The sequence below is a fragment of the Phasianus colchicus genome, chromosome Z, assembly GCF_987193195.1.
Source record: "Phasianus colchicus chromosome Z, bPhaCol1.hap1.1, whole genome shotgun sequence".
Taxonomy (NCBI): Eukaryota; Metazoa; Chordata; class Aves; order Galliformes; family Phasianidae; genus Phasianus; species Phasianus colchicus.
The window spans coordinates 49,895,357-49,914,099 of NC_143476.1; the positions used below are offsets into that span (position 1 = coordinate 49,895,357).

Here is an 18,743-nt window from a genome sequence, read left to right on the forward strand (position 1 = left end):
TGAAGCTTCAGTTTCTTCTTTTGAAACAATGGGGAAAATGATTACAGAGAACTTCAGTCTTCAGAATGTATGTTTAAGCAGTAGTAAGTGGCTTAATTTTAAGAAATACTAGGGTGGCTTCTTTAGTCACATTCCCTTATGAAAGTTTCTTGTGGTTACCTGCTGCTAGCTGCAGAACTAAATTTTCAGAAATCAGTCCAATATTTTTAAATTTAAGCTCTACAGTTGGCTATCTGTATCCACGGGGAACTTGTGTATGTAAACACAAGAAAAAACTAAAATTCTGAGGACAATTTCAAATTAAAGTATAACTGAATTGGAAAGGAATGTTGCACTCTACAGTAACCTGTTCATAATCTTGGTATTATAGGGAGTGCTTACCATTGGACTAGCCGTAGAGAATGAGAAGTACACTAGCCATTAGGAGCTTTCTAGCCACGCTTCTTGCAGTGATTCCTGTGGAGAAACAGAGAAGGAACACCTCAGGAAAACAACAGCAACAATACCAAAAACCTCAGCTGGATGAATAATTCTGCACATTCCTAAGAAGTTACTTTTTTTCCTCCTGGATCTCAGCCTGATTACAGATACTAGGCTAAAGTAAAAGTATCTCAGACTTGTATTCAGTCTCTGGAACAGAAAGATGCAAGGGAGTCAGGGCAGAGCAAAAGAAGACCATTAGCTGTGGAAATTTGGAATTTGACTTCTTAATTTTAAAAGAGGTATTCAGCGCCATTGTTGCATATGTGCAGCTTGTTCAGATTTAACATATTCCTTGAGTAGTGAATGACTTTGAGGACTTTTTGTATGTAAATATTTTGGAGAAGTATTCAGACCCTTGTTGTTATGGCTGGCCTTACTTGTGGATTAAAATTAGGTGTTACAGTGTAGGTAACAGTGATTATACTGCAATTTTAAGACATTAAGAAAATGTAAGTGTCAGGAAACTGGATTGTCATTAAGCAAAGATAGTAATGGTTTTTATATCATTTTGTTCCATTTCTTGTGATTCAGACATTATCTTTTTCTGTAATACGCCCATGTATTGTGGTGTTCTGACAGGTGTTAGTAATATGATACTCAACATACATTTCTGCTCTTCTGTTGGGGACTTCTGGCTGTCAGAGATTCAGATCAAATTTTAAAGATGATTCATTTTAAATGTGGAAGAATATCACTGAAATATGGATGCAACTTCTTGTTTTATCATAAGTTTGTGCACCAGTCTTTCTCTTTTCCATTTTAAATTGGTCTTTAGAGAATGAATGTTTCAAACCACCATTTGCAAAGAAGAATAAATGCTGTTTCTGTGCTTTCTCTGAGAATTTCCATGTTTTAACGTTAAAAAAAACAAACAAACAAACAAACAAAACTTTTAAATGTGAATTCTATTAATTTATTTTAATATCAAACTTTTTTTTTTAGTTTTTATATTATTATTAAAATAATATTTTAATTTGCAGTAAGGCTCTGTCCTTAACACCGCTTCTTAGCCTTATGATTTTTATCCGTGTCCTCAACTTTAATGCTGGTTCAAACATATTTTGTTCAGAAAACTGTAAATTCTATTTCCTTGTTAATAAACTACCATACCAGTTTGTGCCGTAATTTCCCTATCCGTAAAATGCATAATAAACTATTTTCAGAAAACTCTTTTAAAAGTTATATAGTATTTCTTTCACTGTGTAGGAAGAACTAGGTGTCTTTATTAACCTTTTATTATTTAGTCTTCAAATTTGGAGATAAATCTATTTTTCTAGACCAAGCACAAATTCAGTGTGCCCTGGAAGCCTCTGTACTTGAGCTTAACTCTTCATAGCTGTACAAAGCAGTGTTGTTGTGTGTTATCCCCAGGGTCAGGGGTATTCTTATCCAGGGTTTTGGATTAGACCCATCATCAGTCTCTGCAAAACTTAAACAAAATAAAAATATTTTTCTTCTTTTTGTTCTTGGGTAATTTCCAGGAAAGGAACGAAACCTTCCTACTGAAATGAGCGCCATAAATCATAGTTTCTTTCCTTCTTTCTTTCCTTCTTTCTTTCCTTCTTTCTTTCTTTCTTTCTTTCTTTCTTTCTTTCTTTCTTTCTTTCTTTCTTTCTTTCTTTCTTTCTTTCTTTCTTTCTTTCTTTCCTTCTTTCTTTCTTTCTTTCTTTCTTTCTTTCTTTCTTTCTTTCTTTCTTTCTTTCTTTCTTTCTTTCTTTCTTTCTTTCTTTCTTTCTTTCTTTCCTTCTTTCTTTCCTTCTTTCCTTCTTTCTTTCCTTCTTTCCTTCTTTCTTTCCTTCTTTCTTTCTTTCTTTCCTTCTTTCTTTCTTTCTTTCTTTCTTTCTTTCTTTCTTTCTTTCTTTCTTTCTTTCTTTCTTTCTTTCTTTCTTTCTTTCTTTCTTTCTTTCTTTCTTTCTTTCTTTCTTTTTTTCCCCTCCCTTGCAGTCATTTACAAATCTGAGTGTAAAACAGAGACATTATTCTATCCTGAACTCCGGACATTCCTCAGAGAAAGCAGATCACATGCTCTTGTTAGACCTCTTCTTGCTCTGCCAGCGCGCATTTCCCAGGGAGAGTGTTACTGTTGCATGATAGCTTGCTGATTTTGCTCACCATGGAAGACTTGCAGCATCAGCTGCTCATTGTTACTGGAGCTCTGATCTGTTTCTCTGCTCTGCTTAAATGCATCAGATTTATGAAATATATTTTCCCACATGTTTGGAGTGCTTTGCCTCAAGCTTTCTTCCGCTCACTGGGAGAATGGGCAGGTAATGGAAACTTCCTTACATTCTTCTTCTTGTAACTGAGAGTTGAGTCGTTACATTATTAATTGGGAGATTTTCCTCGTGTTCTCTTAACCCACTCCTTCAGAAGGGAACACGGTTTCCACTAACTGTGCTTTGTTTCATTTCTTCTTTTTATCTGCTAGTAAATTCAGTTTTATGAGCCTCAAGTTTTTGCCTACTTGGGGAGAAGAGAAAAATAAACTAGTAGCAATGTGCACACCCAGTGTATGGATGGGGATTCTGTCCCTATTCCTACTTCCGATGTTTTCTCTCTATTGGAAATGCTTTAGTTTTAATAACATTGCCTATCCTCAGTTTCCTGATACTTGAAACAACTAGTTTATGTATAGGATATGGTCTCCAATCTTCAAAGCAACTTGTCTTTGCTCCTGGTGACTTTGCTCCAGCTTCTTTCTTTCAGAATTGGTGATCTATCCTTAATGGTATCATTAACAAGTCAAATCTATTCTTGCCTAAAAACTTCACAGGCTACAACTCAGCAGTGTTTTTTAAAAGATATTACATATTCTCATAAAAATAACAGCAAAGTTTAATAAAAGGATTCTTCCTACTAAACACTGATGTTTTTCTTAGGCTTGGTAGATTGTCAATATGAAGTAAGAATGAAAAGGCAGCGCAGTTTTTGACATACAAGGCTACAGATGTCACCACTGGTGCCATCTTATTAAGAAGTGACCCCAAAAGTACTCTTGTGCTGAAGACTAGATATCATTGGATGGTGTATGTGTTTAATACGCACATCTCACTGTGGATGAGTAAGAAACAAAATTCAGCTCTTTGTGGAAGACCTGGCTAAGCACCAGGTGCTTCTGAAATAACAGTTTTACAAGCCTCAAGTTTTAAGTAGGCCTCATCCTGGTGCATGGGCCTGGCTGGTATGTCAATAGGCAGAAGCACTGCATGAAGCCTGTCTGAAGCCCTGTCCTCCTGGAGGCTGAGAGACTGCCCTTTCCTTCAGTGGACCAGTTGTGTTCTGTCATTTCACAAACATTAAGTTTCCTCAGGCCAGTGGTATTCATTGAGCTTGAGTGGCTTGCAGCATCATATGGAATGTGAGATCTCAAGCCCTGCAAGGGCACAAGCTGGCAGGTGGAAGCTTGCTTTTCATCTGCAGGTCTGCTCTGGTCATGAAGATCCCTAACTTCCTCACCAGGAGATCTCTGTTCCCTGTGAACAGGAAAGTAAATGCTGTTCTCTTGGCAGTGAACCTAGCTGTTCAGACTCACCCTGCTTCTCTGGTTTCTCCGTAAATTTAGAAGTCCTTAATTTACTTTGTTTTTAGACATTGACTCATGATCTGTTTTGCTCTAAAAATGTGTCAGATGTACCTCAGAATTGTTTCAGGGCTTTCCTGCTCCACTTATTTCTCCTTTATTTCTAAGGTGATAAGTATTTTCCTTCTATAGCCCTTCTTTGTTATTTGCTTTCATGATATTTAAGCTCTAAGGTGCCTTGCAAATGCCAAGGCTTGTTTACTTTCCCAGTGACACTGAATTCAAAGGTAAATCTTGGGATAGAAAGCACTGTATGAGTGATGTTAAGTTAGTTTTTCCTTACAGAGAGACTTGCTGTGTGAGGAAGTGTACCGCCTCTGGTCACTCCTTACTTCCTGCCGTTCTGCAGTGAAATGCAAGTACAAAATTAAAAGAAATATATGCATATTAGAAAAATTCTGCCATCTCATAGGTAATGGATTTGTTGCTGTCTCCCCATTCAAAGTGAGAATATTGACTAAGCTGCTGCTTTAGGTAGGTTACTGTGGGGAGAGGTTTGCTTGGAAGACTAATAGTGCTAAGTAATAAATGTCAAGTCACAATACAAAGAAAGGCTTGATTCAGTGGCTTATTAGAAATGTTTTGATAGTAATGTCCAAGAAATGCAGAATATTAACAAATTCAATAAAGAAAGAGCTAAAGAAAATCCACAATCACCATGATCCTTACTATTTTCTTTCTTCAGTGGTCACAGGAGCAGGAGATGGGCTTGGAAAAGCATATTCCTTTGAGGTGAGATAAATTATACTCCCTTAATTTTACTTCAACAAAATGAAATTGCTATCCATTACCAGTCTTTGCAAGTTAGTAAGAAGAGTCTGGGATTCAAAGCCATTGTGACAAATATAGTACTAATCCTTTCCCTCTGTTCTCAGAATAACATGAGCTGAGTTCTGTGAGGACACTGGTATTGCATTTAAGAGGAATGTCATTCATGTTGCAGCAGTCCTGTCTGTCTAAGGAAATGAAATGGAAACACCGAGTAATTGAAAAGATTTTGTATTGTCTGTTCACAGTGGCATGTCCTCCAGACTATTCTTTCCCCCCCACCCCCCCAGTTTTACAGCTAATGTTTTTTTTTCTTTTTTGATGAGGTTGTCCAGCATTGAACATACAAAATGTATTTTGCTATCCTTCACAGCTGCAAAGAAAAGTTTGAGAGATATATTTGAAACAGAGAAAGGAGAAATATACATAAATGATTATGAGCTACAAGTTAAGGAACCAATAAGGATCCATGATATTCTGGTTAGTAATCCATCACTGCAGGAGTCTGCAGGAGGAAGGGAGCTGTGATCTGCCCTGCACTGCTGTGCAGATGCTACAACATCCCCTCTGCTCACCATTGCTGAAGGCAGGGTGGCCTCTGAGACTGTCCTTGCTATGTGTGATAGTGACAGTGGCAGATTTTCTCTTTGATGTCTTTGTTCATAACCAGTTCTCTGTCTGAACTGCACTGCTTAGCTGCAATGAAGTGTAAGTTATTGTCTTCAGAATGGAGACAACCAGACGAACCAGGCAGTAATATGGGAGTCTGGATTGGATGTGATGCATTCTGAGGTGATAAATCATATATGATGTGAAAAAATGTACATAAAACATATCTCTCAGGAAAGGAAAATGAGTTTTCTTTTGATTTAATTGATTAGATTATTAAACCAGTCCTCCTAAGCATATGCTTCATTTAGTCATGCTTGAAACACCTGATTTTGATTAATGGGAGTGGCAATACAATAAGTGCTTTCTAAACTGCATTGGAATTAGAAAACATACATACCACGTATTACAGTATTTATTGTAGTTGTGATAAAGATCATAAACTCTCCTGTGTGAAAGAAGGGAAAACACTGCCTTCTGTCTACTGACTGAGTTGCTGTAATAGTAAGCAAATAGAAAGAGTCTGATGAACATGTAAGTCAGGGAAGATTGGGCTAGGGCTGAAACAGAGAAGAACTATCAGAAATGCTTAATCATGCCCTTAGAACTGAGTCTCCAGGTGTAGTCACACACAGAAGCAGCATGCTGAAATAACTGTGTGAAAGCGCCTGGTGATACTTTAACCATGAAGTCTGCAAGAACCTGAGAGTGTTAGGTCAGAATTTCTGTCTTTGTTCTGCTTCCTTTGTGTTACATAGGTTATACAACTATAAATCCCAGCTAAAAGGCCACCTGTGGCATATGAATGGCCACTTTAGTCATCAGAAATAATAAAATAACTACTATTTCATTATTTTGTTCCTTTCTTGAGAAAGCAGTTTTTGTCAGGAACTGGCAAGTTTTTGTGGAATGTTTCTTCGTTATTTTTGGCTTTCTTTTGTTGACTGGGAGCCATTTTTACCCTTGCTGAGATGTATCTTCCTCCCCAGGTGTTCCCATTCATAAAAGTTGTGCTCAGCTAATGCGTGGCACTATTTATGCTCATAGCTTGGTACATCATCTTGCTGGCTGAGATCTAAGCACATGATTGTGTGAGTGGATGGGTGAACCAGCTTTGTTGCTGCTCTGATGTTGGTTACAAAATTCTCTGATGTCAATCTGACATAGGTTCTGCTGATACCATGGGCTGGTGTGAAGGCAAATCTTGCCTGTAGGCCACAGGGCCACCACGTCTCTGTCCTTGGAGCTTGAGCTCTAAGACCAAGCAAGGGCTGTCCTTCAAACATGGCCTTGTAACGAGACACAACATAATGCAAGAGCTCCACACTCCTGTGGTATCAGAAACTGATACTAGTCCTGGTGATTTGGAAGGATGGTGGCAGTTTCTGCTCAGTGTTTTATGTGGAAACCCAAACCGGTGGCTCACAAATACAGCCCAGGAGACAGAAGTCCAGGCAATGATTACAGTCCTTACTGGGGGAAAACCCCTTTTTCCAAGATTTGTAGGTAGGTAAATACCTCTGCTCACTGGCTGGCTTGGTCTGTGTAAAAAGCTTGAAGTCTCAGAAGACTGATGATTGATGCAGGAGACACATTTTATTATCCTTTTAGGGTCATAGAATCACAGAATGCCTTGAGTTGAAAGCGACCTTAAAGATCATCCTGTTCCAACCCCTCCCATAGGCTGGTTGCCAGTGAGTAGGTGAGGTTGCCCAGGATCCCATCCAGACTGGTCTTGAATGCCTCCAGGAATGGGGCATCCACATCTTCTCTGGGCATCCAGTGACAGCACCTCACTACTCTGAGTAAAGAATTTCTTCCTAATATCTAACCTAAATCTCCCCTCTTTTATTTTACAACCATTCCCCTTTGTCCTATCACTATTACACTGTGTAAAAGTCAATGCTGCTCCTGCTTATAAGTTCCCTTCAAGTACTGAAAGGCCACTACTGTCCCTGTAGGCTTCTCTTCTCCAGAATCAATAAGTTCAGTTCTCTCAATCTTTCTTCATAGGAGAGTTGCTCCTGCTCCTCATCATCTTCATGATCCTGTCCTGGGACATCTTCAACAGCTCTGCATCCTTCCTATGATGAAGACCTCTGAGCTTGTGTTGACAGGCAAACACACCTTGAGTTTTTCCCCTTCTGCATGAATGTCCAGGCTTCCATGAAGGCTCTAACCATGCTCTTTGCACAGTGGGGTGACTCAGGCCTTCTTGAACATAGAGTTCCTATCCCTAAAACTGACTGCTGTGACATTAGAGTATTGGCATTTTGGTTCTAGTTTGCTACTTATTTCAAAAGCCAGATTTCTGTCTCCATCTGCTACATCTGAGACCTCCTTGACATCTCTACTCACCTGTTATCTTTTCAGGTACTATTACAATCTTGTTAGTTCTGCTTGCCAACTGCAACAGCATCCGATGTGCTTGGGGAATTTATTCCTGGTGTAGTACCTTAAACGTCCCGTGTGTATGGCCAAGGCCATTCAATATTACAAGATTCATGGGTTAGCCTCTGCATTATTGTAATTGTGAATATTTATTTACTTTCTTATAAATCAGGTTAGTTCTTGTGTCTAAATCAATGTTTTAGCAGACCATTTTGAGGAAGGAACTGTGATCATTTATTAATAAAATCATTTCCAAAATCTCAAGCCTTTCTTTATTTCCAGAAATCTTACGTAGTATTGCAAGTACCGTATAATACAAGCTAAATGTGATCTGAGTTTTTCTGCTCCAATTATGCTGAAGTATTGTCCCGTGAAAGAGAGAAAATCTCTTCCAATGGACAGATAACTATGGTAGGTAGCTTGCATGGTATATTGTTAAGGACTTCAGCTGATTATATCTAGTCATCCATGTAGAATATATCTAATTTGTCAGTGTAACTGCAGTAGCTACAGGTATGGCGCGACTCTATAACCCTTGTCTTGTCTTGTATGAAGCTTTATTGTCTGAAAAATTCCTTTGTTGGAAGATTTACATCAGACTGAGCTGCAAAAACACTCCGGAGAATGCAGGGTGGCTTTATACTAATTTCACGTAGCTTGAGCATTTTCACAGCGTTTCAACGAGACCGCAGATCGCAGGATGCTTGATCTTCCTGAACCACCTTTCACAGCCCGTGTCACAGTGGATCTCTACAGCCACAGTCCAGACATGGGTCTGCGTCGGCTCTACACCGCTGGAGGACAGAGCGGTCCCGAGGGCACGTCGTACTGCGCTCGCACCCCTGGGCCGCCCAGCGCGCCACGGGCTGCGCTTGATCAACGCTGCCTCTGTGCAGAGTGCAGCAGAGTTAAAAGCCATGTAACCTCTGCCGGTGATGGCCAGGAAATTCCTTTTTTAAGTGCAATTCATTTTGTTTGCTTTGAGGGTGCACTTGAATACTGTAGTTAAAATGTCCTGTGAAACTTATTTCTGAAAAGAATGCATGGATAATATCTGAGGAAATAAAAATAAAAATAAAAGAAAAGAGAAAGAAAAATATAAAAAGAAAGAGGCCTTGAGAAAATGCTGCTTCAGCTTTATGCTTCTAATGCATCTGGCATACAGCAGCAAAGGAACATCCTCTCACCTGTTCACCTGGCAGTCAGCATTTTTGCCATTCTAGCTAAAACAGGATCATAGCAATAGGGATCATTTTTAACAGACAGAGAGACATAGATGACGTGTTATTGAGAAACACTAAGAAATAGAATTTTGATTTTATTTTGTACGTGACGTGGATGATATCTAATCTTGTCTGAATGCTCAAAAAAGCAGAATGATCTCTGTGTAATCATCTCTGAGTGACAGGTACGAATAAGGGACCAGAGCAACAGAGACTATCTGCACTGCTTTCCGAGTGGGTTGGAAGCAACTTGAGTCAAGCACATTTTAGACAAAGGGAAATTTGCCAGTGTGCAGACAATTTACTTTCTTTCCTGAGTACCTCATACAGAGCCCATAAAATAAGCTTTCAAAACTATGGAGTGCCTAAGCCTGGACATGTCTCTGTGGAGCAGCGGATAATTATGTGAGAGGTTCTCTGAGAGCATGGGATTGTGAGCAAGGTCTTTGTGCTGAAAATGCAAATGGCTGTGGCTTATACATTTAATAGATAGTCTGCTCCTTGTACTCTCAGTGTAGTGAGTTTTCAAACAAAGGTCCTTGTTCCTTGACATTCTTTTCATTGTTTCAGAAGAGCTCAGTAGGACAATCTGCTTCCCCCCCAGTAGGTCTAAGGAGAGAGCAGTGGCAGAAATGAATGGACCTTCAGTGAGTGGCCTTCGCCAGTTCACTTCTTGTTCCAAGATAACTAAGTGGTATTTTCAGAAGAAGTTGGCTTTATCTTTTGTACTGACTTTTTTTCTTGCTTCTTGCTCTCGCAGGCATTTTCTGGTTTCAACTCTTATCTTTCTTTGTGCACATAACTCTGTCCAACTGCTGCTTGTTAATAACTTCATTTCACAAGCTTCGCGTGTGTTTTGCTCTCAGATTCTGCCTAAAATTCCTTAGCTGATGGGAATGCGAAGCCTACAGAAAACACGTTCTCTGTATGTCCTTCATTTGTTTTGCATGTGGAGACACCAAAGTCTCCATGCATGGACTTTTTTGCATGACTATTTTTTTTTTTTTTCCAGCCTAATAAAAGAATGAAGGTCAAAGATGGTGCTGTAAAATGACTAGAAAGTCATTATTTGTCTTCCTGATGCTTTTCTGGGAAATGCCACATCATCTTTACTCTCTGTATACACATGCTTATGTGAAACTAGGTGTGGTTGTTTATTTTTCATCATATGGTTGGGACCTCATTTTTGTCCAGTATATTTTTCTTGTAAGGGGCCAAGGTATTTTCACAGACTATTAGAACCTGGTTTTAATACCTGTTGTTTGCCCATTAGACAGTGAGAGACAACTGAAAGCAATTAATAACTGTAATCTGTAATAGTTTTCAATAGTAAAATTAGAAAAAAAAAAATAATAATCATGTCAATATTGCTTTCCAACAACTTTTATATTCTTCTCTTGTAGCTGGCAAGACATGGGTTAAATATAGTTATGATAAGTAGAACTCTAGAGAAGCTGCAGAGAGTGGCCAATGAAATCGGTAAGTGTGTGTTCCACATTTGTTTGCCTTCCTATCTGGCAGCCTGTCTTGGTGGGAACCGGGGCCTGCTTCCCCTGTAGAGTCCCAGATATTGCTGCAGTAGAGCCCAAGCTCTTAGTGCAAAACTACAGGCACTGTTTCACTGCATCTTCTAGTCATAGATTGCTTTAAAAACACATGCTATGATTCAAACAGTTCAATAGCTTGGGACAGAGAAACATGACTCCAGATTCTGTTCTGACTTCACCTGAGCTTAAGATCTGTAAATAGGAGATAGGACAATAGATTTATTTGAACAATCTAGGAATGGGCTTTTGCTTGAGAAAGAACAGTTACCTTGAGGCTAGTTCTTGGAATGCAGCAGAGGAGCAGTAGAAGTGAAATAATTGTAGCTGTTGTCCTCTTTTTTTCTCTTTTTAAGGTTTACAAACTACATTTGGCTTTCAGTAAGACACTAAAGTAGTGTGGCTTTAGAATTAATGTTCATTTTCTTTTCTTCAAATGGAATTAGTCATTTGCCCTGGGGAATAACTTGTTTAAATACATTAGGATTGACAGTTAAGATTTCTATAGGAGTCAAGTGAGTTTATATCCTCCGTTAACTTTACAGACATCTGTAATCGGGTTTATTCTTCCATACATTGCCTCTGTCCCCAAACTCCCCGGTGCATGTGCTGGCTGTGCTGTGCTGGCTGTGCTGTGCCCAGCTCTGAGCCCTTCCAAAGAGAAGGCCTCAGACCAGATTGCACCCACAGGAGGTATCTTCTGTATCTTGGGGATGAGATTGGCTACCGAGCTTCTGAATTTCCTGTCTAATTTACCCCTCATTTCTAGATACAAACTTACTTTCCCTTGAGAATCAAGAAGTACTGAAGGGGGAAGCACCAGCCTAATTGTATCCCATGAGACCAGTGTGTCTGGGGCATACACTAGCTCCTACTACGTCATAAAAAAAATGAAATCCTGTGAGGATTATGCAAGCTCTGGTGTTGCTGCATTTCTCTGTGGCTGAATATTAAAGAATTAAAAAACCTAATTAAAGAAAAAAAAGTTTAACAAATTTTTATAGTTTTCTTTGCATTGTAAATGATAATGGAAAGCAAAGAATGAAAACAATGAGGTCCTTGAGACTAAGAAAGCGAAGTGAAGAATGAGAGAGGTGGAGCTCTGAAAAAGGTAATGCCCTGCAGATTCCTCTTCACAGGATTTACATTGAGGCCACCCTTGGGGCACCTTCCCCATGCATGTGCTGAGCTCTGCAGCAGCCCCTCACCAAGGGCCTCCTGTCCTGGATGCTCCACTGTGGCAGCCTGCCATGATAGCGGGCAGATATCGCTGAATTTACCCCAGAGCTTGCCTGAAATTGCTGTCAAAACTCAATGAGATCTTCCCATTGAGTTCAGTGGGTTTTGGTATTAGTCCAAAATGACTCGTGTTATTTGTTGTGTTGGGTTGGAGAGGAATACATAACAGCAAGTAGACGGAACAAACAAAATGAATGAGAGGAGGACACAGCAACAACAAACATCTGATATGGAGGTCACAAAAATCAGCAAGGAGCTCTAGGTGTGAGTTTAGGTTAAAGCTTTCAAATGACTCCTCTGATTTCAATATTCAGACTCGGGGTTTATTGTAATTAAGCTAAGTAATCACTGGGAAGGGAAGGAGAGTTAAACGTACTGTAATTTTGTGAGAGTAAATAAACAGTGGAAACCCATAATGAAGCAGAAGTCTAACCAGAATGATTGTATTGTTTTTTTAATCTTTTTCCCTGGCTTTCTCTTTCTAAACTGCTTAAACAAGAAATGTTTCACTCCAAGCAGTTATCATTACCCTGAATTATTGTAAAGAGATTAAGGCACAGAGAGATGCAGACACAAAGATTACCGCAGGCTGTGTGAATACCTTGTAGGACTGCACACATCACTCGTGTATCCTTTTTCTTAACATTTACTCACTGCATCCTTTTCCAGAGAGTTGGACACAGTAACAAGAACACTTGACTTCCTTCTCAACTTGTTAGTGTTATTTACCTAATTGTACTGTTCGTGGTAAGATAGATGAAAAGAAGCTAAAATGTAGATACCTCCCTCAGTCTCAGTTGTTTGCTTTCCTTCTGCGGATCACAGATGTGCTTGAGAGTAGCTCTCAGAAATGGGGCTTTCAGCAGGCCATCCACAAGCCAAAAAACACTTCCCTACAGAAGAATCAAAACCGGATTTCCACCCAGCTGGACAGGATGGCTCTTTTTAGAACATGAGATAAAAGATAACAAAATAAGTCTTGTGTGAGGAGACAGAGCTAACGGTTTCACTAGATGTATTGCTTATTTGACGTGATTACTATTGTGGTTGTAAAACATCAATCAGAAAGTTAGGTATGATGAAAAGCTATTAGCTGCATTCATATTTCTTCTTACACTTCCAAGCAAGCTCTACAAACAGAGCTAGATCCTGACAGAAAAGTTATACCCTAGAGTTGGCTAGTATGATCAGAGTCTATAGTTGCTTAGCAGTTAAGTCTTGCCAAACAAAAAAAAAGACACCTCTGTATGACATTAATATTACTAAAAATTTATTTCAGGAAGTTCTTAGAAAGCAGCTAAAAATACAGCTACATCAGCTTAGACTGGCTTAGCATGTGGGCCATGAATTTGAATTTGGTGATATAATTAAGTTTTTCAACTTTTCCCTGCAGAAATCATGTCCATTACCATACACCCCACAGAATGTCCAGTAACCAAATAAGACTTACTTCCACTAAACCCCATAAAGGTACTAGTTATGTCTAGCTGTTCCCAATCCTGCAGGAAGTGTTGTACTGTGTGCTCACCCATCTTCTTCCAGAGATAACTCCAAGAACTAAACACTAATAAGCTGAGGTTACTGAGTAGCAAAACAGACCTCCACTGGCATTTCCTTCCTTCCCTCTCAGAGGCTGTTAATCAATCCCATTTTGTCTTGCTTTTACCACTGAGGTATTATTGCTTAGGGCTGATTTCCCAATATGCAGTATTGCAGAGCACCTCAGAATCTTGACTAACATTTCTGAATTATCTACTAATTAACAGTAATTTGGAAGGACATGGATTCGCTGAATTTGGTTCTTTTATGTCTTGTTGCAGTTCTAATTTTGCCCCATTCCCTTTATTGTTGTTGTTGTTGTTGTTGTTTTTTTTCCTCCTCTATTTACTTTTACTTCCAAAACTGTTTTTTCTTCAAAAAAACATTAGAACTGTAGTGAAACTTGTAATTTACAGCTGAATAAAAACTTCTAGTATTTCTCACAAGTCTTAAATATTTTTTTACCTTCTTTTTGTTGTTTAAGTAACTTCCCATTTTTTTTTCCCCTCACTCTGCAAATTTTCACTCAACATGAAGGTTGAGTGCTTCTCTCTTCATTTTCTAATTTGATTATAATTCTCAAATGGGATTCCTATTGCTACAGAGATCAGTTCTTATGTTACTCAGGCATTCATTTTGCTACCTCAGGTTTTCAGAAGATCTTCATATCTCTGCAAACAGAAAAGGAGAATTTCTGGCTGGCTTCATATTCTAGTCAACTTCATGCTTCTGCCTGATTTATTCCCTTCTTGGTAAATTTTGAGAGGCAATATGTTATTCTGTCCAACAAATAGAATTTCCTAGTGGTCTGAGGTCAGGAGTTAGATATATCCTTAATGATACATTTTGTAACACATTAGTTGAAACAATACAGCTCAAATTTTTTATTTTCCTTAAATTTGTTTTCTCTTCATTTTTTTACAAAGGAATAACCTATCCTGATGTTTGAAAACCAAGATTCTGGCACACTTAGGACTTCTAAAAAGAGTTGGAATGGTTTGCGTCTTCAAAGACTGCCATAAATCTTTGTCCTGGGGAGGGAGAGACCAAAGAAACTTAGAACTTATTTTTTTGGCATCGCTCTTTATAGAATTGTTATCATTTTCTAAAGAGCTATCCCTTGATATCTCTTCATTTGTTAGCATGATAGTTTTATTGTTGTTTAATATATTGTTTTATTCTTAAATGGACATAGTAGAGCCATCTGGAGTGTTTGTCTGTTCACTGACAGCAGTACAGTTGCAGCAGTACAGTTGCATACAGACAAGGGGATGCAGAGAAAAGCCAAATGGTTTGTTTGATCCTAATTTTTATGCAGCTATGGTCTTGGCTGCCCTTCTGATTGCCTGCTGAAAAGATGGCAACAACATCACTATACTTTTTAAGGCCACCTCATTTGCTATAGAGCTCTTCAATCAGCAGGTTACCATAGGTGTCTGCTCCTGCTGTTTCTCTACTCTTTCTCTTCACTCCGTTTATACTTAAAATGTCCTTATTCTTTGCATTGTACCATTCTTCAAGTCTGGGGCTACTAGGGGTTCATTTCCTACTAGAGTTGCTTTTATAGGTTGGATGTTCAAAGAATGTTTTGTCCTTTTTACACAAACAACTGCAGCCTGGAGAGAGGGCTGGAAAAGGGCACTTTTTCCTCCTTGGCCCTGTCATGGAGACAGATGTCCTCAAAAGTCATACACAAGATGTGGCCTACTTTCAGATTAGGAGACTAAGTGCCCACTGTTTCCTTTAACTGTTTCTATTTCTTTGGTAGAATGAAATGTTTGGGGCTGGCAGTACATAGAAGGGAAGGAAGGATCATCCTGGGAAAGTAGCATGCTCTCATCAGACCCTACATCTGCAAGCTGGCCTGCTGAACCCAAGGTTAAAATGGCTTCCTGCTGGCCTTGCTGACCTGAGGTGGCCCAGGGAGTGATAGGCCTAAACCAGAACAGACACGATGATTTGAGACACAAATTCTGTGTAGAAATCAATGAATGGTTCCTATCCAAGGCAATGCTATCTGTATGACAAAACCAAGCTCCAAGCAAGATGACAGTTGCCCAAAGAGAACTGAAAGCAGACTTTATGCCATCCATGTGCACCTGAATTCTTAACATGTGCAGCAGTCTGCAGCATGATCATGTATTGACATTTCCAGGCTTCACTTGTTGCTTTTTCAGTGAACTTCATCTGGATTTCAGATTGCCCATAAAACTTGAAAGCAGCTTTAGTAGCAAGAATTTACAATGTGAATATCTTGTTAGAAAAGACCTTACTGGGCTGCTTTGAAAGAGAACCTTGCCTTTTGAAATGAGTAAATAAGAGCCTATACCTCTTTCCCTCATGAAACTTCATTGAAAATATGGACAGTAATAAATCAACTGCTGAGAAAAGTGGTAAAGTACAGCATAGCAAAGATACTGGAAAATAATACATATTTCCCTTTCCTTTCTGTGTAAATTGACCTTGTAAAATTTAAACTATAACCTCCCTTATATGTTTCAGTCCTGCAAAATCATATGGAAGTTTCAATCCACAGTGATGCAAATGTAGATACAAGAAAAATTGGCTGAAAAGGATGCCGAAAATACGTAATCACAAGTAGTCTATCTTTCTCCTCGTCCTACATGAAAAAATGAGCTCTGCTTGTTAAACCGTTAATCTTTTACACACACACACACAAAAACCTACCTCACTTTAAAACAATTCTGTGCTTATATTGAGGGTCTGGCATCCACATTCATCTGTCTAATGCATGCTGACAATGTTCTTTTATAAGTATAATGATAACTGGGGAAGAGTTGCTGTATTTCTTATTTCTTTTATTTTTTCTTGCTGAAGGATTAAATGCTGTTTAGGTTTTCTCAGGGAATTTCCATTAATTTCAGAACACAAATTCACTCTATTTCCCAGTTATTTTCTTTGAAAATAACTGTAACGAGTGAGGCTGTTTAGCTTGTGTTTTAACTATTTTTAAAGCAAGAAAGTTGAAAAAATGATTATCATCTGCGCAGTGGACAATTTTAAGTGAGACATTTCATTGTTTTTCTAACTACTGCATTACAATTCTTCTCTTTGTAGGTGGAAAGGGGTTTTCTGTTTTTTTATTCTTAATTACAGAGCAGGCCACAGCTCAAAAGGTGAAGGTTATACAAGCTGATTTCACTAACAATTCAGTATACAAGAACATTGAAAAAGATCTGGAAGGCTTGGAAATTGGTGTTTTGGGTGAGTTGCTAATGTTTGTTAAGTAAAGAGTATTTTATGGCTGCATATTATGTGTGGTGTAACAACTTCTTAGCCAAGCAATTAAAACCAAGCGTACAACTGCCTAATGCATTTGAATATAAATTATCTTGATCAAGTTTTAAAAGTGAATTAAGATTCTCCAAGCATTTCCCTTTTCTTTGTGCACTAGTTTCTTCTGCTGTGAAACATTTTCTGCTGTTTCATGAGCAGAGGCCAGCCCATGGGATGATTTTTTCCCTGTTTGGCCTCAAGGAATTACAGCTGTGTGTGGTTCTTACATTCAAATTGAAATAAGCCTGAGGCTAACACTAATTGGTGTGATCCACACAGGAACAATTGAAACTTTTTTTGTTTATTTGTTAAGAAAATTATCCTTTTAATGGTGAAACAAACAAATTAAACAAGAACAAAATAAAACCAAACAACCAACCCACCCTCCCCAGACTGTACAGCAGACTGTTTTTCTCTTCCCTGAAGTCAGCACTGATTGATACCAATGAATTCAGTGAGAATAAGACTCAAAGCTAAGCAGCATTTCTCTTCATATGCAGTTTAAACACCAAGTCTTAAGGAGAAGTCTTTTGCTTAATTAGCTGAACTACGCCTTTGTCTTGATGTGGTCCTTATAATTATGTTTCCTTTGATTAGTTAACAATGTTGGAATGCTTCATAATCCTCTTCCATGCCGTTTCCTTAATGCACCAGATGTAGATGAGGTAGGCTTACTCTGTGATTTTCTACTTTCAACATAATAATTAGGTATTGTTATTCTCCTTAGCAAGTGGCAGATCCTGCCTCTACTACCATCAGTGCCTATTTCAGTGTAGAAGCATATTTTGATTTGTTTTTCATGTTTGGAAGAGCTTGCAATAGAAAAAAATGGTAGAGTTCAGCTCAATTGCAGCAGGCAGGTAACAATAGCAGAGCCCAGCAGACTCTGGCTCACCGCTGTCACATAACACCATGGGGCCAGCCCAGTCACAGCCGCAGCATTTATGATAGTGTTATCAAAACTTTATTTTGTAGAGACACCATTGATTTAATGTGTAGGAAAATAAAAAATAAACCTTGCTTAAACATGCTTTATTTTAGGGAGGAATTTACACACTCAGAATAGTTCCACAGGGTTAAGGACTTGATCACATTCTTCTTTGCCTTATTATTGTCTACCGATACCATGTTAGCCAAGAAATAGAGCTTCCAAGTGCAATTCTCACTGGCCCTGGTCCCAGGATCTATTCAGTCTATTTGTCACCGTCTGTTACAAACTACACATCCCCAGCTGGCTGCTTCCCACTGTGCTGCAGCCAGGAGGTGGAACCTCTGCTGCTGCTATGGCTTCTGCCTGCGAGATGGTCTTGGGACAATACCTCTGCACAGTAATGCTTATGCTGCACAGACATCGTATAGAGAAATAGTGCTACCTCTGTTACTGGGAGACATTCCAGCTCAGCTTGGCACCTTTGTAAGCTGAGTGCAATTTGGCATGCATCTATCTTGGTTTGCTGGTGCCAGCAGGCTCTGTAGTGTCATCATGTGCAAACACACAGCTGGGCAAAATGAAGAGTGCTAAAATAAAGAGTTGCATGAGATTTGAATTGCATGTTTAGTGAAACATGAATCCAGGGCTCATTTGCCTTTGAAGTATCTCACATCATAGACGCATCATAGAGTCAGTGAAAATCCAGGGCAACTGTGCTTTGCTAGGAAGTTTTTCAGTTGGAATTGCTAGGTTTGTAATGTAGAAAAGCTACATACTTTTTAAAATTAGCCATGAACTTACTGCTTTCTTGTTTATTTCAGAACCTTGTCAACTGTAACATTATTTCTGTAACAAAGGTATGTGTCATATGCATCAAATCTGAATTCATTGCACTGAGAAAGAGTAATCATTTAATCACATTAATTGCATGACTATTAATAGTCATGCAATTAACTTTCCTGTACAAATTCATCCAGTTTATCCAAAGACATTCCTATTAAGCTGGAATGTCAGCATTATTTAAAGGACTTTGTTGGTTTCTAATATCTATGAAATATTTTGAGTTGGCTGGAAATATTTTCACACAATTTGTTGGTTGATACACATTGTTACACTGCATCTGAATCATTTTGCAAAAT

General features: G+C 38.7%; 1 protein-coding gene across 4 annotated transcripts in view; it reads left to right on the forward strand.

Moving 5' to 3' along the window:
* Positions 1-2,484: 2,484 nt before the first annotated feature.
* Positions 2,485-18,743, forward strand: part of HSD17B3 (hydroxysteroid 17-beta dehydrogenase 3) — a 35,788-nt gene continuing 19,529 nt past the window's right edge. For 3 of the 4 annotated variants that reach the window (XM_090131487.1, XM_090131488.1, XM_090131486.1), the window contains exons 1-6: positions 2,485-2,750; positions 4,749-4,795; positions 10,458-10,533; positions 16,455-16,601; positions 17,271-17,338; positions 18,426-18,461. In XM_090131487.1, coding sequence (XP_089987613.1) covers positions 2,597-2,750; positions 4,749-4,795; positions 10,458-10,533; positions 16,455-16,601; positions 17,271-17,338; positions 18,426-18,461 — 528 coding nt within the window. In that variant the 5' untranslated portion in view covers positions 2,485-2,596. The remainder of the gene's footprint in view (positions 2,751-4,748; positions 4,796-10,457; positions 10,534-16,454; positions 16,602-17,270; positions 17,339-18,425; positions 18,462-18,743) is intronic. The other variant, XM_031608184.2, reaches the window with a different exon arrangement.